General features: G+C 32.8%; 2 protein-coding genes and 3 non-coding genes across 5 annotated transcripts; 2 read left to right on the top strand and 3 right to left on the bottom strand.

The window, feature by feature from the left end:
• Positions 1 to 3,973: 3,973 nt before the first annotated feature.
• Positions 3,974 to 3,994, bottom strand: 21ur-14875. Its single transcript, NR_072876.1, has one exon.
• A 1,629-nt stretch (positions 3,995 to 5,623) lies between these two features.
• 21ur-12252 lies at positions 5,624 to 5,644 on the bottom strand. The gene has a single exon (NR_072877.1).
• A 2,150-nt stretch (positions 5,645 to 7,794) lies between these two features.
• K05G3.6 lies at positions 7,795 to 8,001 on the bottom strand. Its single transcript, NR_072878.1, has one exon. It is a non-coding gene; the product is annotated as an Unclassified non-coding RNA K05G3.6 (non-coding RNA).
• Positions 8,002 to 12,304: 4,303 nt separating this feature from the next.
• Positions 12,305 to 14,221, top strand: cah-3 (Putative carbonic anhydrase 3). Its single transcript, NM_001383694.2, has 4 exons — positions 12,305 to 12,397; positions 12,882 to 13,028; positions 13,075 to 13,429; positions 13,737 to 14,221. The coding sequence occupies exons 1-4, from the start codon at positions 12,358 to 12,360 to the stop codon at positions 13,933 to 13,935; spliced, it is 741 nt and encodes a 246-aa protein (NP_001370788.1). The 5' UTR covers positions 12,305 to 12,357; the 3' UTR covers positions 13,936 to 14,221.
• Positions 14,222 to 19,753: 5,532 nt separating this feature from the next.
• On the top strand, positions 19,754 to 24,699 carry K05G3.2 (uncharacterized protein; the record flags this gene model as incomplete). The annotated part of the gene is made up of 13 exons (NM_078274.4): positions 19,754 to 19,838; positions 21,162 to 21,202; positions 21,254 to 21,350; positions 21,453 to 21,593; positions 21,845 to 21,882; positions 21,939 to 22,023; positions 22,137 to 22,180; positions 22,229 to 22,334; positions 22,722 to 22,756; positions 22,807 to 22,885; positions 24,323 to 24,369; positions 24,417 to 24,528; positions 24,627 to 24,699. Exons 4-13 carry the CDS (start codon positions 21,478 to 21,480, stop codon positions 24,697 to 24,699), a joined length of 735 nt encoding a protein of 244 aa, NP_510675.2. The 5' UTR covers positions 19,754 to 19,838; positions 21,162 to 21,202; positions 21,254 to 21,350; positions 21,453 to 21,477.
• Positions 24,700 to 25,062: the final 363 nt, after the last annotated feature.

The raw sequence follows: 25,062 nt of genomic DNA on the forward strand, positions 1-25,062 counted from the left end.
TGTGAATAGTAAACTCGACGGATGAAACAGGGGCAGGATGATTGATCATTGTTCCAATGATCGTAGTGAAGATTGGATTTGAAAACGATTTGAATAGTTCAATTTTCCAATTATCAACTTATAGAAGTTTTTTTTTAAAGATTTTTATTTACAGAATGTATAAAGATTTGACTATAATAATGTGTATAAGTCAGGGGTGCATTGCCAACCGACAATTCTACAAAATAAGACGGCTAGACATGTTCCCCCGATATTTTTCATTAAAATTTAATTTAATCAACTAATAAAATATAGCCTTCCAGAATATTCTGAAAATCAGTTAGCCTTTTAGAACTTCTCTGAAAATTTAAAAGATCAAACTATTTTCAATGCAATTTTTTCAAGAAGAACTATGAGTATATGCTGATTAGCCTGCATGAATAGATTTTCGATTCAAATTTCTTATTTTGGTCAAAAATAATCACTGACAGATAATCTTTAATCTTATTTTCACTCATTTGTGTACTACTAATCTTTTTTTCCAGGTCTATACTTTAATGTTTATCATTTGATTATTAAACTTCAAAACTGGTTCTTCTATTCGGTCCATGCTTTTACAAATTCTCACAGCAAATCAGTTGGTCAGATTTTTCACAAATAATTTCATAAAAATTGTATCCGATTAAATGTTTAAAAAAATGAAAAAAATACCAGTTGTTCTGAAACGAACTTTTGGAGTTTCTTTAAAAAAAATGAATGTTTCATAACATTCCGTTACTTGTACAGATTCATCAGGAAAGCGGTTGTCAATAAATAACGTTCATAACTGCAAATGCGTACTCCAGAAACATCTCATTTTAGATTATTTTATGGCGTCATTGATATTGCAGTCAAGTTGTTTCTCCTGAATATTCTTTGTTTTTTTTTACTTTTTGAAGAAAACTGATCGTTCTTTGAGTTGCTCTTCCCATTTTCAAGCGCGACTTCAAAGAACAATTTCCTGGGAACCACTGAGTTTTTTTGTTGGAATATTGGTATAAATTGGCTACACTGTGCTCTGTTTTCAAATGTGTTTTAATTTTACAAAGGGATTATCCATTAAATTTGAGACATTTTGTTTTTCACAGTTGCAGAGGCATAGGGTTTGTTAAAAATAATTGCATTTATAAAGATTTTTGTTAAAAATTTTTAAAATCTTCAAAATTGTTAGATGATTTAAAAACAGTAAATTTCACAATGTTTACAACAGGTATGTCATTTTTAAAACTAGGTGATATTGTAAATACGTAATATTCAATAATAAAGACAATTCCGTATTGCCTCTAAAAATTTTTGCACCTTAATGTTTTAACATAATGATTGCTCTAAGAAAATATCTCACCCAAATAAATTCTAGCAATTTTTTAAGAACTTACAAAAGGAGTATCCTAAAACTTCTGTAACTTATTGATACTTATAGTTCTAAAAAAACAAATTTTGCGTCTAAAATTGGCAAATATGGCTGAATTGTGTTAGAACAAGTCCCAATTAATCTTTACTTAACAATTTTCAATAACACCAAAAACAATGGAGCTATTCTTTAACAAAAATCTCTAGTCCATTGTCATTTTATTGTGATCTATGTTATTAAAAATCCAATTCTTCTTTTGGGAATACCACGTAACCTAAGAATTTTTGTTTTGAAGAGGATTAAGTTTTATTTAAAAAGGGCTTATGCGCTGGGTGTGTCTTAATAAAGCTGATCATTAGATACTCTTGAAAAAATGAAAAAAAAAACACATTTTTTACAATCAAAATTCTGATCGAACTATTTCTCATTTAGATCGTTGTCCTAGACATATCAAAATTCTCACGTATGTACTTCCCTGTTTCATGTTACATTTTGAACTTTTCTGATTCGGTTAAAAAAATTTTTTCAATAATGCCATTTTGAGTGCTTTAATTTGGCAGTTTCGAAGAACTCAATGGTTTCTTTCATTTTTTAAACGATTATTGTTATTCAAATTTAAATTTTTACTTCCTTTTCATAAGTTTAGCTATTTTTAAAAAATTTGTAAAATTTGTGTTTCCTATGAAATTATTGAAAACGAATGAGTACATACATTGCGCACTTCTGTGATCCTGAAATAAAACTTTTTGAAGTTTAAAAGTTTGTGAAATTTGAGTGTCGCATTCTTATTTTCCAAATAATATATCACCTGTGTAATCACTCTGGATAGCTTTTCGCTCAAAAATGTTTGTAGTTCCGTGTACTTTTACCAACACTCATCTAAAATTTCTTGTAATCAGAGTCTACTTCATATCGTAGAAATTGTGATTTTTGAATAGAAATGTACAATATAAAACTCCAACTTGAAAAAAACGCTGTGACCGGAGTTTTTACCTAGCTTATCATGTGCATTTTTACAATGAATGATGTGCCCTTGGGAATCCATGACAAATTTGCTTTGACATATATTTTTGTCTAGAATTTTTATTTGTGACTTTGATCAAATTGTAAATAATATCAGTTTCTAAGCCTGAAATAACTTGTACAGAATTCTACATAATATTTTTTCGGAACAACCTGAGCACAAAGACAACTTATTTTGAAAAATTGTATATTAATCATCAAATAAAGATAATAAACTTTTCCCAGAAACATCTCATATTTATTTATTCTTTCTACTACAAAGTATTAGTTTTTGCATTTCTACGTTGACATTTTCATTTTATTATATGATTATTATTATTTTATTATCCGGCCGCCTAGTGGTTTGATCTCAGGGCATATGAGAATAGAAAAAAGGAGTAAAGGATGAAGCAGGTGCTATAGAAACATCTTTCGCATTTTTTTTGGTCGTGTGAACAAAATGCATTCGGTGGTTATCAATCAACTTTTTTTTTTAGAAATCTTGGCGTTCAACTCTTATTTTTCAAACAAAGATTAAAGTAAAAGCGGATTAGAACAAAGTTGGTTAACATTATTACTAGTCAACATTTTTTTTTCGCGTTTCATTTCCCGCTACCTTTTCCGAGCCCTTAATGTTGACTTGGAACATTCCACAAAAATTTTGACTATCAAAATGTAACAAGTGCTTATGATCTACTACAAAGTCTACTATTTTTCAATTTTCTGAAAAAATTAATTTTAAAAAAAGAGCGTTACTCATTTCCAGAAATACTTTTACCCCGGATTACTTTCACATCCCGTCTCCTCTTTCTGCCTTTTTTTTTGCTTCAGAGTCCCATTATCCGTTGTGTGGTGCATTCGATTGGTTTTTCTGTTGGCATTTGACCCGAGATACACAATGTTATTTCAGATATTTTTGCCGAGTTTTTCTCAAAATTTGCTGCAAATTAGGAATTAGATTTATTGGAGGTGAGTGCGGAATTTTTGTTCTAATTTATAATTTGCTTGTGTCTAGCACTAAGTACTTGGAGGTTCAAACACAATTTTAAAGTTTTTTTCGAGTCAAGTTCAAACAATTACCATATTCAAAGATCCTGAAAAAACGTAAGAACTAAAGCAGATGTTTTCCAAATTGAATGACAACCGAAATAATCTGGTTTTGAATACTTTATCAGGCATTTGTTTTTTCGAATACGTGAATAATAAATAAAATCTAAAAGCGCGTTGCATATTAAATTTTGTTCCAACCTTTGTTTCCAGAGTTTTTTTTGAATGAATAAAGATTCCCGTAATGTAACTCATTTAAAGTTGACAGTGGTTTACGCGTTTTTAAGTTCAAGATGGGAAATAAAATTAGTCATCAAAAGCTTCAAATATAATATAATATTCACTTATTTCTCCAGCTAGAAAAAATACGATTCCTAAAGCTTAAATTTTGCCTGAACACGTTTTTTTCAAATTTTTAAAGCCCATAGTTAAAATTACAAAGGGTAACATCTCTAACATTTGATGAACTTTACTTCATACACAGATCTTGAAAAAATTTAAATACCATTAGCTTCTGATAAAGACTATGTTTAATTGGTATCAAAATAATCTGATTTTGAAATTTCATCAAGCTCAATTCAATTTTATAACTATCAGAATATTTCATTATTCCAAGAAACACGTTAAAAATTTTATTTGATTCTAGTGTGTTAGGGCTATTCACGTAATCCAAAAGTGATTTTTGCATTAAAATCATTTAAGATTCAATGAAATCAAAATGAAATACTTTAAAACGCACAGTTTAAAAAATACTTGACTTGAGTTTTATCAAAATTTGTAATTAGATTCTGAATAATAAATTTTTAAAGTTTAATTTATAAATAAGTCATTCAAAAAGTCTTAATAGCTTTTTATAGTTTTTTTTTGGTAAAAAAGTTTCAACATATTATGTTAACGAGCTATTTTTTTTCTATTTTCATTAAACCTACAATTTAATATGACATCTGAAAAAGTAGAACTTTTAAAATTTCTAATAAACGTTATCTGCAAATTTAGAATAGTTATTAAATAGAAGTTTGTAATCAATTTCAAATTTCAGTGGTCGTTGAAGGTTGCCATTTGAATATCCAATTTTTTGAGTTTTTTTTTGAGAAGAAAATAATTTTTTGCGATAATGTTGAGTAACTTTGAGCGACCATAACTTTTTTTGAAACATTTTCAGAACGTCTCATTACAAAATTTGGTAGTTTTGGACCATTTTGGATCTAAAACAGCAAAGTCTCAAATTTCGGTACTCCACCTTTAACAAACTACTACTAAAAATTGTAAGTTAAATTTGAAAAAAAAGTGCCAGCTTTAAACAGTCTGAAAATCTGAATTTTCATTTTGAAAATCGCTAGCAAATTTGCATATTTTAAATTCTTTCTCAAAAAAAATTGAACCTCCCGAGTACCCTGCTATCTAATGTACCCTTGTCGTACTTATGCTTTGATTTTGCATGACGTTTTTGCATATACATATGATCTTATACATCAAGTTAGGTGTGAAATATCACATTTGCAAAGTTCACTGTTCATTAGAAGAGCAGCAAAAATCTCACGTTCGGTTGAAAATTTGATCCTCGTAGATGTACTGGTTGCTTGTTTCAAAAAGCATGCTCATGACACTTTTGATGTTAAAAAATTAGTTATTAACTTTTAATTTTGAAAAAATGGCTCGATTGTCACCTGAATGTCACTCTGTCAGCCAAAAGAGCCGCGCTGCACCGAAATTGATGACTTGAAAATAAGAAATCTCCATTTGTCGAGTACACTCTTTTTTCGTGCTCTCATCATTTCCTATTCATAGCAGTTTTTTGCCGCGTTTTTCTTCTCCTGCTGCGCGTGTATTTCCTGGTTTTGCGGACGCGAGGCGAAGGACCATGGAATTAGGGCTTCCGACGTTTGCACAACCTGATTTTTGTGCTATGTATGTAAGTCGGAACTTGTTGTTAGACTCGCGGTTTAGAAATTCGATAATTGGTTTAGTATTCTGGTTATTTAATTTAGAATTTATTTGTCTTGCGCAGCGATCATGTTTCTCATTTTGGGATTCAAGTAAACAAGATATAGCTCAAAGATTGATGTTTCAAAAAATTGACAGATCAATTTTAAAATTAATACAATTTTAAATATCAGTATTAAAAACAAATTAATTCATAAAATATTTAATTCATAAAAAAAAGCTATTCATTAGTTACTTTTTCAACTTTTATTCACTTATTCGTATGATCTTTGGTTCTGCGCAACAAATTTGTGCAGCGTCTCGTAGAAAACAAAAAAATGTGCAGCCGACACTAGTTGAGGTCCACGTAAAACCACAAAGTCTCAAATTTCGGTACTCCACCTTTAAAATAGCTTTATAAATTTCAATTAAATTTTGATGCGTGGAATTTTTCAACATTATCTCGCTATCAAACAATTCAAAATCAAAATATATTCTGAAAAGTACCTAGATATATTTTAAATGACATTTTTTTATTTTTTTTTAAATGCACTCTGAACTAATTTAAAATTCGTAATTTCTCTAATCGAAGCAAATTCATTTTTTCTTCTCTCCCTCTTTCAAATAACCCGCTAATACTTTCAAATTGGTTTTCCCTTTTTAAGCTCTTAACTCCATTCATTTCAATTGCTCTCCCAACTAAACTACCGTAATCCATAAAATAAATGAGTGGAACAAATGCTCTTAATTGGATTTGCGAGTCCATTCTCATTCTCCAGGGATTTTTTTTTGCAAGAAGTGCGCTTCTTGTTTCATTCAACCAACCATTTTTTCCATTAAGTCTTTTTTATGCCAACTAGCTTCTGATGTTTGTTTTTTGTTTTTACAGCAACTTAGAAAAATATTCCAAATTTTAAATTCCAGTTTTAACATTTATTTCGCTTTTTTTCTGTTTTTTATGGCAGAAAAAGTCAAAAGAAAGAGAAGAGGGTTGAGATGTTTTTGAAAGAAAAAAATGGGACGAGCTTTGCCATGGCTTTCGCCGAAATTGGAAAAAAGAGAAAACAATGAAAATGGCCACAATATGTCTATGGTAAAAAAATGACATAAAAAATAAAATGCTCACTTGGGGAAATCGCTTAAAACGTAAATTTTGTTCTGAAGTAGTAGAAATATAGTGAAAAAACTTTTGAAAAATCTTGAACTGATTGAAAAAAGTTAACCGAATTTGCCTTGAGTTGAGTTATATAATTCGTTGAAATTGCAAAAAAAAAACAAAATAGGGAAAATATTTTTTAAAAAATGGAAAGAAGTAGTATAGTATGCAAGTGCGCTCCACTGGAATATATATTTTTTATAACAAGCACGTGGTGAAAGGTTGTCTCATTGCGGTTTGACCTACAAAAAATGCGGGAATTTTTCCCCCAGGAAATAGTTACGTCAGCACACTCCTAACCATTCAAAATCAGTGAAAAAGTGTGTGTCTCTTCTCCCGCATTTTTCGAAGATCAAACCACGTGAACAAAAAAAAGAAGTTTGAATACAAGTTTTCGAGCCTTGTAAAATTGCCACAAACTTGATTTTTTATGTAAAATTTTATGCAAACATCTGAATTAATCAACTAATAAAAATATCGAAGAACTTTGCAGAAAGTTTGTATATTTCTAAAAACGTTTTAAATCATCAAAAGTTGGCTGAATTTTGAGTCGAAATTTTAAAAAGTAGCAGTTAAGTTTTGTCGATAAACTTTCAGTTGAACATAAAATCTGGGTTTAAAAAGAAAAAAAACAAATTGATGTTTCAAGACTCCAAATTAATTTTCCAAAAAATTCCAAAAAATCTAAGCAACAAAAAAACCAACAGAAAAAGATTATCCCATTTCTATCGAGCAGTTTTAAATGATTTTTATCCTCTCACTAAATAGAGATTATCATCATTTCCAGAAGAAACTCGTACTTTTTTCCCATTTTTTACCTCTAAAGCTATTTGAGCTATCAATGCTCTTGAATATATTAAACATTTAGAGCACACATTTTATTTCAAACATCAAACGCCAAGCGTCATGATAGATTGAGTCCAGTGAGGAAAAGGGGGGGGGGGGTCGCAAATTGATGCGTCACTTGCTCAAATTCTCGAGCAATTCTTCGTATTTTTTGTTTCTCATCATCTGGTGGTTTTTGACATGGAATCCTGAATTCTGAAATCTTGAGCTCTTTTTGTTTATTTTATTTATGCATGCAGTGCAGAAACAAATTCAGAACTCTCGGATTTCTTTTCCCCAAAATTTCCAAAACTTTTTTCGGTTCCTCATTTCTCAATCTCCGGAAAAAAACACTAGAACTACTTCATTTTTCACGTCAACAATAAAAGTTTTGAAAGGTGCACTTAAAGAATATTGCTTGGCGGCTCTCACAATTGTTCCGGACCACAGAATTTGGGAATGGCAAAAAAAAGAGAGAAAGGAGTTCTTTTTTCTTCATTTTCTCCCAGTTTCTCGTTATTGTGCTCAAGACTGGGCTCTTCAATATTATCAACTTGTTGTTGTGTAGGCTTCATGCTTTTTCACTTCTACACCAGCTAACTAATTCATCAAATTAGACCAACTGTTGGGAGCCTCTTATTATCAGTTTTCGTATACATTCTTCGGCATTCCAGAACTTGAAGCAAGACGTTGAAAACAATATTTATTATTTTTTCCTTATGTTCCGGGTTCAGCCATATTAAAAAGAAAAATTGAGTTGTTGTCTATTTTGGGGGCTTGTTTTTAGGCTTTCTTAGACGTAATTTTTCAAATAACCAGGCTGTAAATATTTTTTAAATTGCAAACTACGCTTTTTCCGAATTTTTATGAAATTTTTATCAAACATTTTCTAAAATATTTTTGTCTTTAGTTCAAAATAATATCAGAACTTTGAGGAGAAAAAAATATAATAAAATTATCAGTTTTTTTCAACTAGATTTTTGAATAATACTGGCCATGAAAAAATGCTCGAAATTCGAAAAGTTTTTATCGAAAAAACCATCTGAAATTTGATTGCACAAAAATATTTTTCATCATGGTTTACAATAGGGGTGCTCGGCAAATTCGGCAGATTTGCCGCACACCCCTGTTTTACACGCTCCTCAAAGATTATCCCCCTTATTAATAAATACAACCTCGAAAATTGTGAAAAAGAGTTCTGAAAATTTATAATTTTTTAAATTTTTTAAATATTTTAAATGCTCCAGGTGCAGTCAAAAGCCGTTCTGAAAATTTATAATAAATTTTGAATAGGCTCGGCAAACCAATTTCGCTCCCCTCCTCCGCCGGCCTTTCCCACAAAAAGCACGTGAAAATTTTTTTTGATTTCTGGCTTTGTGCTTCCTGTTGTTTTCTTTCAATTGAGCACACAAGTTCCCATGGGGGGTTAACACAAAAATTATGTCTATCTCTGGACAAAAATGCACATGTACATACAAGTATTTGAACAGCCGCGTGTTTACATTTCGAAGCTTTACCCTCCGGTCTCCCTCCCCCTCTTCCAATCCGCTGTTGCCCTCTCCCCCCCCCCCCCCCCGCTCTTCCACTAAACCATAGATCTAATTTCGCACTATGTTGAATGAGGTGTCTCATCGCTTTCATGTTTCGAAATGTTTATTTTCTGCAGATTTTTTTTTCTTTTTTTAATTCCTTTCCTCAAAATTCCTATTTGCCATTCTTGTGTGATTCACGAGCTTATCAGTTTCATCGGCTTATCAAAATTCATCGAAACTGTCAAATAAATACCCGCGGGAAAAATTTTTCTCAAACATAGATCGCATTTCATTTTTGATTTTGCTTTTTTTTCGCTTTGGAGTTTTGTGGAGTTTAGAGCTTTGTAGCTCTGTAACTTGTAAAACTTTTAAATACTATATTTCAATTTTTTAAATTTGCTAGTATGCAAAACGCCAAATTTTTGAAAACGCCAAAGACAAATTTCAAAAAGAAATTTCAAAAAGTTTTAAAAATTTTCGTTTTCTAGAATCTCCATAACATTGTGATTTTTGTTTCATTTTTTGTAAATCTAAATAAAATTTAATTTTTTCAAACTCTTTTGAAACAATTTTTCATAGTTTTGGCATTTATTTCCAATTTCTAGTACCAATTTTTTTGAAATTTTTTTAAATTCTCCAATTTACAATTTTTTCAGAGTCCCAATAATTTAAAAACACAATTTAACCCCTCTAATTTATAATCTGAAAACCAAAAACAATAAAGAAAAAAGCAATCAGAAAAGAAAATTAAAAAACACATCAGGTTGTGCTCGGTGCTCTCATTACATCACTCCCCCTTCTCCTCCCACCGCCCTGCGGCCATTTTCTGCTCTTGATCTCTGTTTCTGGAGCAAGAAGAGCAAGAAAATAAAAAAGAAGAAGAAGTCAGCGACAAAAGGATGGAGCATGCGGAAATGGCACAGAGAAGAGAATAAAAATATGAAGAGAATAAAAATGACAAAGAAGCACTTGATGGGAGATCACTTTTTAGACACCCCCTCAAGAGAAAATATATGTAATATATAATTTAGGATAATCTGATAAGGGAAAATAAGTCTTTGAACTTGTATTCAAGACATCTCTGAAAAAAGATATAGTTTGGGGTTTCAAATAGAAAGTAATTTTTAACAAGGGTTTTAATATAATTAAGTGTCAGTTTTGTGAACATCTGTTCAATTTTGGCTCACTCGCAAAAAATACGTAAAAGCTGAAAAAAGAGCAAAAAATGTTTTCAGGTTATTTCAATCGAAATCCCAATTTGTTGAGTACTTGAGATTATCCAAAAATTTAAATATGCATATGCCACAATGTCACAACTTTTCCAAAAAATTTCCATAAATTCCAACGTGCATTCCAGTGTTCCGTGTTCCTCTTCCATCAATTTCCGAGATCAAAAGATATATGAAAAGCTCTTTCTCTCTCTCACGGCTTCTGACTCCTCTCACCACTAAACTCGATAATCTCCGAACCACGTGTCGGGCTATAAAATAGTTGAATACTTCGAGTTGCAATAGAATTTGCTTGATTTTCGCTTGTTTTTCGATTCTTAAAGTTTGAACATTAAGTGGGAATCAGGATTTTTTTGGAGGGTCAAATTTCTTCAATTTCCATGTTTGCTGATCAAGCTTCTCATTGATGTTTGAGAAAATGAACATTTCTCTTTTTAGAATTTTCCAGTCTTGAACTTTCATGTGAGACCTAATTTATTTAGTTTTTGAGGTACGGTCATGAAAACTCAGGCTCATAGGTTTTTTAGGATTTGGAATCAAATGGCATCAGCAGAATTCTTCTAAAAAATTCAGACGTGCCCACATGCATAAATTTAGGGGGTGGCGTATAGAACTTGTACGCACTGTATGATTCTGATACATTTTTGCGGTTTTAGACTCAAACTATATGTCCAACAATTATTGAAAATCGTTGATGTTTTCAGAGCTTCAATATTTTCTAAGAAATATTAATAATTTCTTACTCTAAACCTAACTCCGCATTTTCTCCCTCCTTCCCCTACCCACTCACATTCCTAGAACCCTTCTTTGTTTGGTTTCAAAGTGAGAAAAAAAGCGCGAAGAAGAATAAGAGGAGACAAAAACCCTAGGTATTTCTACTTTTCACTCCATTTTACTCAAAACTGCTCCTAGGACGTCATCTTCTTTTTTCCACCAGTCTTCTTTTTTTCTAACACTCATCATTTTGCACTTCATGTTGAGCAGTAGTCGTGAGAATTTTCAAGTTTTCCCGAGCAGCTTTTCCTGAGAAATTGCATGCAGGTGCAGTGGTTTGAGTTGTGTTTTGTAAATGTGTTGTGAATGTAGGTAGGTGTCAATGAGGAAATTGTTGTATGAACTTGAAAAATCAAGTTTTGAAATTAGCTGGCAAAATGAAAAAAATTTTGAGAAGCTGAAATTTTTGGTTTTTGATATTTAAAAATACAAAGTTATTTTCTAAACTTTGAGAGAATACATTTTCAGTTTTAATGCCCAAAATGAACTAGGTTATCACAAAAAATTTAACCAGCCATAACTGACTCTAAATTTTGATGAGAAATAATTTTAATTTACATTTTCGCAGTGTTCAAAGCTCGTAAAGTAGCTCCAAATTTTGATCATATGCTTAAAAAAAAGATAACTTTTTGAAAAAAAATTGCAAATCTTTAGGCGATGAAACTGTTTACCCGTTTTTAAAAAAATAAAATTATATCTGTACTCAATTACTACAAAAAAAATTTTACCAAAAATCGTCATGAAACAATTTCCTCCATGACTTAAAAAGCACAAGCACAAAAGTTCTTATTTTTAAGTTTAAAGCTTAGTTCATGATTCTTAGGTACTCGAGAAAGACGGAAAAAGAGGGGACAAGGACCTCTTAGCTTCCCGCGTCTCCTAAAAAAGCATTGATCATCTTCTGGACGGCATCGTGGGCAATAACAAAACAACATCTTTCCCGTCGTTCCACAACACAGAGCTACACACAGACGATGTCATCTTCAGCTGGAGACGAAGAAGATGCGTCGCTTTTCCAGAGGCTTGTCAAAAAATTTCGTTCGTATTTTTTCCAACTATTTTGCTCCTACATATTTGTCCACAAAATATACAAAACAAAACTCTTCGAAATTTTCGTTGTGAAGTGTAGAGAGCTAAGCAACTAGGAAGTAGAAAACCAGCACAAAAAAAGAAGAAGCGTCTCTACACAATATTTTCATTTCCATCCTTCAGCTTTCTTATTCAATTTTATCTTCAGCAGTACCCACCAGGCCCCGCCTATTTCGGCATGCCTCCACTCTTTTTATTCCTTTCCCAAATGTTCTTCTTTTTTTTTCAATTTTCAGTGACACTCTTGAGTTGAAATACTTGAAAAAAAAATGTGGAAAATTGTGGTTTGAACCGGAAGTCTTATCTTTCTTTGCCCTTTTCCACGTTTTTGCTAATAAAATTGAATCTCAAATTGCAGAACTCTCTTATCACATTTTCTGCTCCACATCAAAGAGAGTGTCTCCAACAAAGATGACAGGGCACTGGAGCTACTGCGATGATGATGAGTGTGGTAAGTTGACTCAAATTAGCTGTTTTTTGAACTCAAAACTTAACTGAGTGTCTCGAAAATTAGTTATGCTCAGTAGCATTTATCTACTCAGTAAAAGGAATAAATGATCAAAAATTAAATTATATTGATAATTTCACCCTATAACATGGACTGCTACATATAAACATTTTCAGTTCAGTAATAACTCTGTGAAACTGAGAAGTATTAGAATGTCCAAATTCGCAAAAACACGTGGTTTCAGAGTGCCCAATATTGGTTTGATCTTCGAAAAATGCGGGAGAACGGATGCAGACTTTTCAACTGATTTTGCATGGTTAAGAGTGTGCTGACGTCACACTTTCCTGGCGGAAAAACTCCCGCATTTTTTATAGATCAAACCGCAACGAGACAGTCTGACACCACGTGCAAAGAAAAACATAACGATTGAGTTATTTCTCGAAAAAAGTATTGTATTAATAACAAATGGTATTAAATTTAATTCCAGGACCCAATCGCTGGCCCACTGGACAGCATCAATCCCCAATCAACATTGATTTGGGAGAGGTTGAACGTAAGGATACCCATGATGGAATCAAGTTTGTCAATTATGATCATCCTATTCAAGGAGATATTGTGAACAATGGACATTCTGGTAACTAATTTTTCAAAATAACTCAGCTTAACTTTACTTATTCCAGTTCAAATGACCCCGGAGCTGCGATCGGAACACCCAGAAATCTACGGCGGCGGCCTTGATCAGGTCTACCGCCTCGTGCAATACCACTTCCATTGGGGAGAGAATGACAACGAGGGATCCGAGCACACGCTGGGTGGGCTCCGCTATCCGGCCGAGCTTCATCTCGTCCACCAGGGAGTTGAAGACCCCGGCAAGCTAGCCGTTGTTGGTGTTTTTCTTCAACTTGGAAAAGAGGGAAAGGCGTTGTCGAATGAGGAGCGTGTTTTGGGAAAACTTTGCAATCCGGAGACAGTGACTCGTGTGGAGAATGTTAGGCTTTCCGAGAAGCTGCCAGCAAACAAGAGGTCGTTCTGGAGGTAAGATCAAGGAATCTTAGCTGAATATTCTTATACTAAATTGAATCGGAACAGGGAAACCTTTTAAAGGTTTTGCGTGACTGATGTCAGCTATTAATATGATTATTTGATCTCAACATAGTTTATCCAACCTGAAATATATAATGAAGCCAGAGATCAAATGCTCAAATCTCACACTTTTCAATTACTCCTGATTCATAGTCACATTTGAAGTCAGTGCCTGAACAGTTTATGCAGGTGCAATAGCATAATATTTCAGACGATCTAACAAACATATTTCCAGTCGCATTCATTGTTTGATTTTCAGATACGAAGGATCTCTCACCACCCCGCCATGCTCGGAAATCGTCACCTGGACCATCTTCACCGAGCCAGTCACCGTCACCCACGATCAACTTGAGTTGTTCCGTCAGGTCCAGGACATCGAGAAGCGTCCCATCAAGAAAAACTACCGTCCGACTCAAAATTTGAATGATCGCAAAATCGTTCACATTGTAGCTAATTAGAATTTTCCCAGAAAAAAGTTTTTTTTTCATTTTTCAAATTTAATACCGATACAAAAATGCCAAACAAAAACTTCATGGTCCCAAGCAACTTTTGTCAAAAATCCCCGTTTTCCTCTGATTTCAACACTTCAAGCCAGCCCGATGTCTATTTTTCTTATGTAGTAATTCGCAATTTCTGCCAAATCATTGCAATATTCTAGTTACTCTGACACGAAACCCATGGGTTCCCACTCCACCTACAATTCCAACTTTGTTAACAACATTGAATAAATTTTTAGAATTTTTTGTTCATCAATTTTTCAATAAAAAGTGTGGGGTGTGACGTCACGAAGAGGAAGTAGTTGTGTTGTGCAAAATAGGGTCGTATGAGCTCAAGGGGTGACGGAACGAAATGGAATTTTGGAAAGATGTGTTATCGGTTTTTTCAGGGAGGGGTTTAATTAGTTTTTTGTCACTTTTTCATTTTGCAGGCTTTTTTTCTGTGGAAAAAAACAAACAAGTTACAGAGAAAAAAGGGTATTTCAAAATAAAATATTAAAATGTTGCAACATTTCGCTTTTAAATAACGGATGATGAGAAAAGGCTGAATTTTTGTTTTTGCTGCTCAGATCAAACCACTGCGTCTCGGCGTATAAAAGCGTCCGTTTTGCCAAAAATAATTTTTTAACACAGTGAAGCTTTTCAGTAAGGTGTCGAAACTATCACATTTGAAAACCATTGTTTGAGGAAATGTATAAAAACTACGTTGAATTCATATTTTTTACGAAACAAATTTCTATTTTTTTCAAATCTGTGAAGAATTTAGTTCAGAGGTTAACGTTTTATTAAACTGTTTTTTAAGAACTTAACAATTTTTCAGCGTTTACATGCCAAAAACAGTTTAAAAAAACACAAAAACCACATATGAAATGCATTACGTGGTGCCAGACTGTTCCATTACGGTTTGATCTACAAAAATTGCGGGAATTTTTTGCCCAAAAAATGTGACATCAGCACGCTCTTAACCATGCAAAATCAGTCGAGAAGTCTGCGTCTCTTTTCCAGCATTTCTCGAAGATCTACGTAGAACAAACCAAAATGGGACACTTTGACACAACGTGATGCCCCACTTCTATTTGGGCTGGGGTCTGTTTTGACCTGAGATTCCCTGTTACAGTCCGTGTGTGGCTACAGTTTGACATAGGAACTTCTGCAAATCTAGATAAAGTTTTTTTTTCAAGTTTGAACGAAATGCTCAATTTCTTCAGTCAAGACGCAGCTTTTGCTATTGTGAAAAGTGTTAGCCTCATTGCTACCCAACCAACAAAAATCTACAAAATCATTCACCAGTAATCCTTTCTAAAATACTTGAACTCAACACAGACTCTTTCCAATTTGATGTTAGTCCATGTTCGACTTTACGTGATAACTTTTTTTTCCAAAAAGCGAGTGTTTATAAATTTTCCAAAAGTTTTTTTTAACAATGAGACTGTGGGATGCCCTGAACGTTCTAAAATTGATCAAAGATCAAATACCTCAACTGTGGCTTTATTTCAGTTTTAAAATTACTTGAAGTTATAAATCCCTTGTAAAATTCGGATTGTTCAGAAATTGAAAGGTAGGTCGATTGTAGTTTCTTTGAAAAAAAAAGAAGCCCATTCACTTGACATTTTATTGAAAACGAGTTAAATTACATGTATATGAAGTACCGAATACTTACAATAAGTACAGGGTGAGCCATAATTATGGGGGACATGGTTGCGGGTAAACAACTGCCTACCTTGGATTTAACAAAAAATGAGCACATATATTGTTTCTTATACATTTGAAGCAAACTAGTATAACGTTTTAATTTTACATGATACCTTCCAATTTACTGAAAAACGAGCATCCAAAATTTGTGTTCAGCCGGTTTGAAAACATGTATATTGAAAATAATATCAGTTTTTGTGTAGCGTCAGTAAGGAAGTTTTTTTTGAAAACGTTCATGTGTTGCTAAAAATCAGATATTGTAGTGAACTTATCGGAAAAGGTGAGAACTTGTCAGAATCACTCCACTTCATGTTGCTTCAAGATAAAAATCGAGAAATCTACAGTTTTGTGCCAAATTTCAATTTGAATTGCACTATAGAGTGCGTTTCCATTATCTTTGTTTTTTTTCACTTTTTATTCTTTTCGTAAAATGTTCTAATTATTTGGAAGTTGATTTAATCGAGTTCGGTTGAAAATGTTTTGATTTTTCCCAAATAAAATAAATATACGTTTTTCAAGAATTCTTTCGTGTAAAAAATATGTAAAAGTGACAAAATGTCACAAAAGGTATGCGCGGGATTTTCTGTGAAACACTTTTTCATTAAGAAATTGAAGGAGAAATGGGTAACAAGTTGTCTCAGATTAAAAAAATAGAATAAGATTAATGACCAAACCGCTTGAATCTCAAATGTTTCTCATTTACATTTCCCATGATACAGAATCAGAAATTTCATTAGTTTTGTTTAGGTTTTTTAACCTCGAAATTAAACGTGGAGTACCGAAATTTGAGACTGCTAAAAATTGACAATTTTTTCCAAAACTTTGAGCGGCTATAACTTTTTTTTGAGTAATTTTCAAAACGCCTTATTACGAAATTTGGTAATTTTGGACCATTTTTTTGTATAAAAGCAAAGTTTCGAAATACGGTACTCCACCTTTAAATATTTATAGTTTTCTTTAAAAAATTGTTTAATGTAATACTTTGGCACTACCCAAAACAGCGTCATTAGTGAGCAGGGAAGTTTATCAAAGTGCTGGGCCAATGATTCGTCTGTGCTGGAAAAAGAAAAAAAAAGCACGAGCAGTATACTTTCAGTCTATAGTCTATAATATCTTCATGCCCATAGTCTATTCAGTCTATAGTCTAGCCCGGCGAGCTTTAAAAAATGCCCATGATTACGTTTACTCCTATTCACTTGTTTAAGTTGTTTACCAGTGTCTTGATAAAAAATATAGCGGCCGACATCTCCTGAGCCCGTTTTTGACAACGTTCACTGATTCAATTTTAATCTCTCTTAATTTTTTTGTTGGATTTTTCAGAACAAATTGAATTGACACAAATGATGACAAACAGTATGAATACTATTTTATGTTAACAACATTTTCTGAAAAAATTTTGTTTTTGAGATACGGTCGAATCAGTAAACGTTGTCGAAAACGGGCTCGGGAGATGTCGGTCGCTGTATTTTTTTTCGTCGTGGCAACTGAATACGAGTAGACGTAACTATGGGAAAAAAAATTCATCAGTTAAGTTTTTTTCGATAACATTTCTAGTTTTTAAGTTGTGCTCGTTTGGAAAGTTTGTGATTTTTTTTTCGGCCAAAATTGCAAATACATCAACCAACCCCGCTATTAATGTAAGTAAAACGCTCTTTCGAATTAATCTAAAAACGACTTGTACGACCCAGGGTTATTGTCTTAAATGTATCGTCAGTAGGGTTTTGGTCTAAATACATTCGTGATGGGTTAAGATGATCAAAATAAAAATCTGCAAACATTTTTAGATTATTGCTTTTCGAATTAAACAAATGGTTTTGTTGTCATCAATGTATTATTTAACGATAAAAATTTTGGAAAATCAGTAGGCGTTCTATAGTTGTTTTGATTTAGTTTTTATGGTTTAAAAATTTGTAAATTCTCATGGAAAAACAACGATCTGATCTACAGAAAAACGCATTGTATTGGCGGCATTGAACTCATCCTTTCAGTCTGCCCAAAAACACTCATTGGAAAATGGTTTTGAATTTTCTTCAATTTCTTTAACTCTTCTCATTCTTAGATTTTTGCGTATGGAAAAATGGTTTCCCATACTTGTTCGACATGAAGGTTTTTCACGGCTTTTTGTCCATATAAAAACGAAACGGTTTGCTTCTCCGCCAGTCAAAATGTTTTATGATATTTTATGCCGAATGCCGCAGTTTTTATATTCTTCTCTTTTTTTTATTGATTTTCTTGAATTGATTGTCTTTTTTCTTTATTGATTTCTATTTGTTTTTCTTGCATACAATAAGCTGAATGAATATTTCATAACTTATTGATGAATACGGTAGACTTGCTGTTTCTGTTTTTTCACCTCCTTTGAAAAACTACAATTAGAAAAAAACGCATAGGAAGAAATAAACACATTTTGCTAGTTCCATAGTTTTCAAAAAGCGTGAATCGCCAAAGTTCACAGAACTTGGATTTAAACAATTTCGTCGTTTCAAACGACTTTTTTTTAAAATTTTCCTGTTAAAATATGAAATTCAAGCCCCAACCTCAAAAGTGTCAATTTTTTATACTATGTTTTTTTAACTTTCTGAAAAAAATTTGTATTGTTCCCAAGCGCAAACATCCCGATTTTGTCCACGATTTGCATATTCTTCTTGTCTGTATTTCCCCACATATAAAAACCGTGTTCCATGTTCGTTTTTGTTTCCTTTTCGTCTCAACGCCAGCTTTATCATTTTTCTTATTAACAAAGTTTCAAATTAAATCAAACTAATTATCTAAATAAGAATTTTGATTTTTTTTTGTCATTGGTTTTTCTGACACCGGAACTTTTTGGTGGATATAGAAAACTGAAGTGTAACATTCTGATAGTTCATACTGAGTCTCTATGTATGTAGTTATAACCAAAAAAATGCACCAGAGCCGAACATGAGATTGTTAGCAATCAGTTTATTTTTTAAAATTGGTCAAACTTGTACAATCATTTTTCAACAATTAAAAAAAGTTCAGTTTTTTAAACCCGCAAAAAATCGCCTGTGTAAACTTCCTGATTAACACTGGAGCATTCAGCAATTGTCAGAATATCTTCAAACACCAAGAGTTCAATTGGGGCCCGAATAGGTTTTTCCTCTCCAAGCATCAAAACTTTTTGGAAATTAAAAATCAAAAATTTGAAAGGTATTGCAATTTGTTCGTTATTGCAATATGAAGTGTATAAGCGGTTTTTTTTTAATACTTTCCCGTTCTAGAAATAGTGCAGTACCAAAATCTGGGAGTGTAACCTCGGAAACACACTTCATTTTCCTTTTTCAATTGTCAATAATTCAATTGTGTGTTCTGTTAGCCCCTGTTAAAGAAATATTCGATTTTTCAGTTTGATTTTTCGACTTTAAACTTTTGAAGCAAAAAAAGATTAAGCCGTTCTATTTGTGGCTTGAAACGGTTAGGCCCCCGGAGATCCGACTTTTTCATAGCAGTATTTCCGAATAAGATAATCTTTTTTCAGAAGCTTATATACTTCTATTATCAAAAAAGATAATACTTTTCTTTTTTTGAAGATAACATTCAATATTTCTAAATGTATTCAACCATAAGAACTTTGGAAATAATCCTCTTGTAATGTTGCTACGTATTTGCTCTTTTTTTTTCATTTTTTGAAAACTTCTTCAGTAATAGCTTATAGTTAGCTGATTAATATACATATTTTACAGATTTCAGTTCTAAGTTTGTCAAAAAAATTTACTGCAACAAACAAACCCTCGTCTCCAGGAATTATCGGGTTTGGCGTGAATTGAAAAAGTCGGTGAACGGCTAACCGATAAAAATCGACAATGTGAGGTTGATTTTTTTTAGAGTTGTTTCTTGAGATTGTCAATTCAAACATTAAATTGCGCAGTTTTATATATTTTTATTGTGAGCAAAAAAAAAGTACAGCTTACATATTATGTTTCAGTTAAAACTAACCACACTTTATTTCAGGTCACACCCAAATTATAACAGGCAACCTTCCTATGGTGAGTAAAAATAAACAAAAATCAGCAAAGTACAACATTCTGATTTCTAGAAGGCAATAATGGAAGAAATGATGATCGCAGAACATGGAATGCTCATCATCAGGGAAATAATGGATATCGTGAAAATGATGGAACTGGAAACGCCCAATATGGACCAAACGACAATAGGTATGTTTTTTTTTTTTGAGTTTGACTTTTTAGTCGCGAATCTAATTTTTTTGCGATCAAGCGATGCAATAAAAATTGAATACATGAAACATTCTTTAAACTTTACTTTTTTGCTGCAATACTAATTTTTGATTGTCTCGTATTGGCGCGTATTATAATAAAGGACATACCGTCAGCTATTGTTTAGTTAGTTCACCCTCCGTAAACCTCCGTCACGTCCAATCAATAAGTGGCAGGAATCCTTACGTCATAAAAACTGCAGATGGCAAAGTCAAAGATGTACCAACTATGTTGGTTGATAGTTGGTACATACGCATAGTTGGCACGTCTTTAATTTATCCTTCTCTGTTTTGCTATTTAATGATGTTTACACACAATTTCTCTGTAACTACGTGATAAAATAAACATTTAATTAGTAGATTGCTGCTAATTTTTTTCGTTTTGAAAAAGAGACCATTCAAAATAAAATCAACTTGATGGACAACGTTATCAATTATTTTTTTTCCCTACTGTTAAAATTTAGGAAGAAATCAAAACTCATAGTTTTTCTAATTTTATATTTAGTTTATTTTATAGTGTACTGCACATTTTACAAAAGGAAAGATGGGAAAACTTAGATCGGGAAAATTCACCAAGACGGAGCCGGTGAGTTAAATTGTTTACGGAAAAGATGTAGATAGGCCTAGCGTTCTCATGCAGACGCCAAAACACCTGTCGCTCCCGCCTTGCGGCGATCTCTACCTGCCTCGCGCCGCAAGTCGCGCTTCCTGTATAGTGTGGCGTGAAACCCGATAAGTGCCTTATCACATTTTTTGCAAAATTAAAAAAAAATCTCTTTTTTCGAAACAAAAAATTATGAGATTTTTCTGTTAAATTAGTTTTAAAACATAATTTGCTTTTCAATTTTGAAAGTTTTCCGAAAAGTTAATAGGGTCCACCCATCTTGATTTATTTGATAGACCTAGATGTAGATTAACTAATGTATGCATATTAGCGCCATAATAAGATCCTGTAAAAATGTATAACATTTTTCGTGGCCTATTTTTTTGAAGCTGTGGGAGTTTTTGTTATCAACTAAGATCTTTCATTTGACAGTGGTTTCAAAAAATGTTGAACACCAAAAGTGTTCTAGCCCGGATCCGGTTACCTCAGGCTTTTATAAAAAAGAAGTAGTGAACTTTTTTTTGAAGCTACCGTCAAATCAAAAATTATGGTTAATTACAGTAAATACCGCATTTTTCGAAAAATCGGTGAGCCACGAAAAAAGGTATGAGTTTTGACCAGGAACTTATCCCTCCCCATATTTTACAACACTGTTTACAGATCGTATTCCCCGCGGGATGATCACAGGAGAGGAAGCCCAGGTAGTTGATAAAGCAATGTATATAAATGAGTAACTGAGAAAATGTTTTAAGATAGAAATGATTCAAGAAACGGGTATAATAATGGAAACAACCGATATGTGGAAAGATGGGACAATTCAAATGGGGAAGAATCACGGAGACGGAGCCGGTGAGTTGATTTGTTTGTGCAAAAAATGTACATTAGCTGGTGTAAAGTTATATGAAGAGAAATTGAAAATTAGCTTACGTTTGATAGAGCAACTTTTCCTAGATCGCCCTTGAGGCACAATGGAAATATGCAAGCTTTCGATAATTTCAATGGACAAAATCAAAGGACTTTTTATTATCAGGCAGGCAATGTGCAAATAAGCGCAAAAATAAATTTGCCTGAAGGAACATGTGGAGACGATATGTAAGTTTTTTTTTAGTTTGTATGAAGAAAATTTTTCTCGATAATTTTTAACAACGTTTTTTAAAGAAAAATCCACACAATAGTGTCCATTAATGTCTTTTTCAGTCATTTTTCCGCTCTCATGAATGATCATGTTTGACATAAATTTTCACAGTTTCAAAAAATGAATAAGTAGCGATAAAGTTGTGAATTTGGACCGGGAACAAATCCCTCTAATAGAAATCAAGTGTCAATAAAAATATTTATTTTAGGCAACCTTCTTGGCACATTGGGAATAGACAGGCACAAGGTAAGTGGCAAATCAACAGAATCTGAAAACTTGGAAAATTCAAGAAAACATTCCAGATCAAAGACGGGATTCTCGTATGGGGAGCAATGTGAACAATGATGGTATGAGAAATACGGATCAAAGTTTGCGTAGGCAAGAAATGTGAGTGACACGATTTTGAAATAACCCAATTGAAAATTCATGAAAGACATGAGTTCCAGGCGAAACCTTTTTTACTGTGTGAATACAAATCTAATAATAATTTTTACTCTTAGATCATGCACACCTCCGATGCGTTACGAAAATAGACATGGAAGTCGTAAGTCGCGAAATTTCAAAAATTTCAAAAAAAAAGAAGATTTTGTAGAACATTTCCATGAAAGACAGCAGCAAATGAGTTCTAACAATGTCGGAAACGAACAACGTTCTGAAGGTAGAGGAACAGTTGGGCAATATTGCAATGGACAAGTTATGTGAGTTTTCGGGTGTTTTACAGAGTTGAGCTTTTTCTCGAAATTGTTTAACCAAATTTCATGTCACATTTTAATAACTGTATGTTGTGGCAAGTCTTTGTGTTTTGTTAGACTCAAAATGTGCTCAAAAACAAATTTCGTAATGATACTTGCTCAAAAAACTTCTCAATGAAAATTTAAGAAATTAGCTAAAACTAGGAAGTTTAAAATTACCATAAAACAAATTGAACAACTTTTGAAAAAAATTCCATACAAAGCTTGTTCATTTGAGCACATTTGGAGTTGTAAATTTTGATTTCAAAATAAATTAATACAATTGTTATGTTAGACTTGTGATATTTCTGAAATTATTTTATATACTCAATCGATAATAATTTGAACTATCAGAACACCCCCAAGTCGTGAGGAAAGGATGCGAGAACGTGAGTGACATTAAGAAAAGTTTTTATGTAAAAGCACGGTAATTTTGTAGTCAATGGCCAAAATCAAAGACAACCAAGGTGTTATTTGGGGGCGAACGGAAATTTCAATGGAACAAGACCCAATGATGCGTGAGTTTTTAGTTGTTTTTGTAGTGGTCCTCTTTTTTGAAGAAGCTTAACATATTGAGAACTTTCAGTAATCAGTAATCAATTTATTACTATATATAAAGCGCGTGTCCTTCCGTCCGTTTGTAGTTTGTAGTTTGATCTTTGATCTTTCAACTCTCTTTTCTGTAGTTGGAAGAGGTATTGGGTTGGGAGATGGTGAGGGATAATGTCAAGGTACTGTAGTAGTACTGTAGTAGTACTGTAGGTATACGGTAGGGTTACTGTAGTTCAGGAAAAATTGAGTTTTTGTCTACAGAAGAGGTATTGGGTTGGGAGTTGGTGAGGGATAATGTCAAGGTCCTGTAGTGCTGCTGTAGGAGTACTGTAGGTATACGGTAGGGTTACTGTAGCTTAGGAAAAATTGAGTTTTTGTCTACAGAAGAGGTATTGGGTTGGGAGTTGGTGAGGGATAATGTCAAAGTACTGTAGTGGTACTGTAGGAGTACTGTAGGTATACGGTAGGGTTACTGTAGTTTAGGAAAAATTGAGTTTTTCTCTACAGAAGATGTATTGGGTTGGGAGTTGGTGAGGGATAATGTCAAGGTACTGTAGTGGTACTGTAGGAGTACTGTAGGTATACGATAGGGTTACTGTAGTTTAGAACATTTTGAGTTTAAAACATTTTGAAGAGGTGTTGGCTAGGGAGTTGGTAGGGAATAGTGTCAAGGTACTGTAGTGGTACTGCTGGGGTGCTGTAGGATTATTGTAGGATTATTGGAGTTTGGTGGAAAATTGCGTTTTAAGTTTTTGAAAATGTATTGGCTTGGGAATTGGTGAGGATAATGTCAAGATATTTTGATAGTTTCTTGCTTAGAGTCGGGAACATTTGGGAAGATGTGAATTTTCATTATTTTTTCATAAGACAATTTTGAATGATTGTGTCAAACATTTCAAATGTTGCCAGTCGTTGGCCGCGCCGTAGGCGCGGTCAGCGGCTGGTAAATAATAAATCAGTAAAAAAAAAAGTAATAAAAGTAATTTTTAAAAAAAGTAATAGATCAGTAATAAAGTACTTTAAAGCAAAGTATAGTTTGTAAAAAAAATTTTTGCTAGAATCTTGAATACAATTTTTTTATAAATACCCACCATTCATTGCACATTTTTTTGTTTATTTCTTATTTTTTGGAAAATTTTGATGTTGATACATTCAAAAATGGCAAAAACTGGTCCGATGTTTTAGGGGTTTTTCGAGTTTTTCGATTCAGTATTTCGATCTTAAATTTATATCGTATGGAAGATTACTAGTATTTAAATAACTAGAGACACTCTACTTCTTGCAACTAGCAGTGTTGCTATAATTGCGCCGCACACCGCATATAAAATGTTATGGAGACATTACTTGGCAAATATCGTATTTTTGTAAATCCACCCTAGGCTAATAACAATTTCGATTTTCAGGACAAGACCTCCAATGTCCAATGGAAGCAAAAAGAAGGCAAAAGCATGTAAGTCTAAATAACAAAAGCTTCAATAACACTAATAATATTTATAGCGAGACGTGACGATTCGAGCGATGATGATCTTTATGCTGATGATCCGAATGATCCGGATTACGATCCCCACTTGCATATGATCGTAGTGTCAACTAAGAAAGAGCCCGTAATGTAAGTTTCATTATTTTTGAAGCATGTTGTAGATCAAAACGTTGTCAACTTTTCTGATTTTAAAATTGTTATTTTTGAAAATAAATCAATATTTTCAGGCCAGAACAACAAAGTTTATCTTTGACTGGAGATGAAAATCATCAGAATGAAGGAAGCAACAATATGGAGTAAGTTTTTCATGTTAAGGGTTTCTTCTATTAGAGAGGCATTCCGAATTAGAGAATGTGATAATAATTTTTGAGCGGGTTTACTCGAATTTTTTCTAGTGTATATACGTAATATCATAATTACTTTAATTTCACCAATTCAGCAACAAACAAACTAAAGAAAAACACGTATTTTCCGACTGACCAGTTTAAATAGTTCAAGTTGTATATATTGATACTGACTAAACGACAATTATTAATGTTTCACAATTTGATTATAAAGAATTTCAGTTTGCAAGACCCCGCGTTGCCCAGAAGTCACAGAAGGAGGTAAGTAAATTGAAAGAATGATGGATTGTTGTTTCAACTCTAATGTGATAATGGCGGC

Source organism: Caenorhabditis elegans, chromosome X, assembly GCF_000002985.6.
Source record: "Caenorhabditis elegans chromosome X".
Lineage (NCBI taxonomy): Eukaryota > Metazoa > Nematoda > Chromadorea > Rhabditida > Rhabditidae > Caenorhabditis > Caenorhabditis elegans.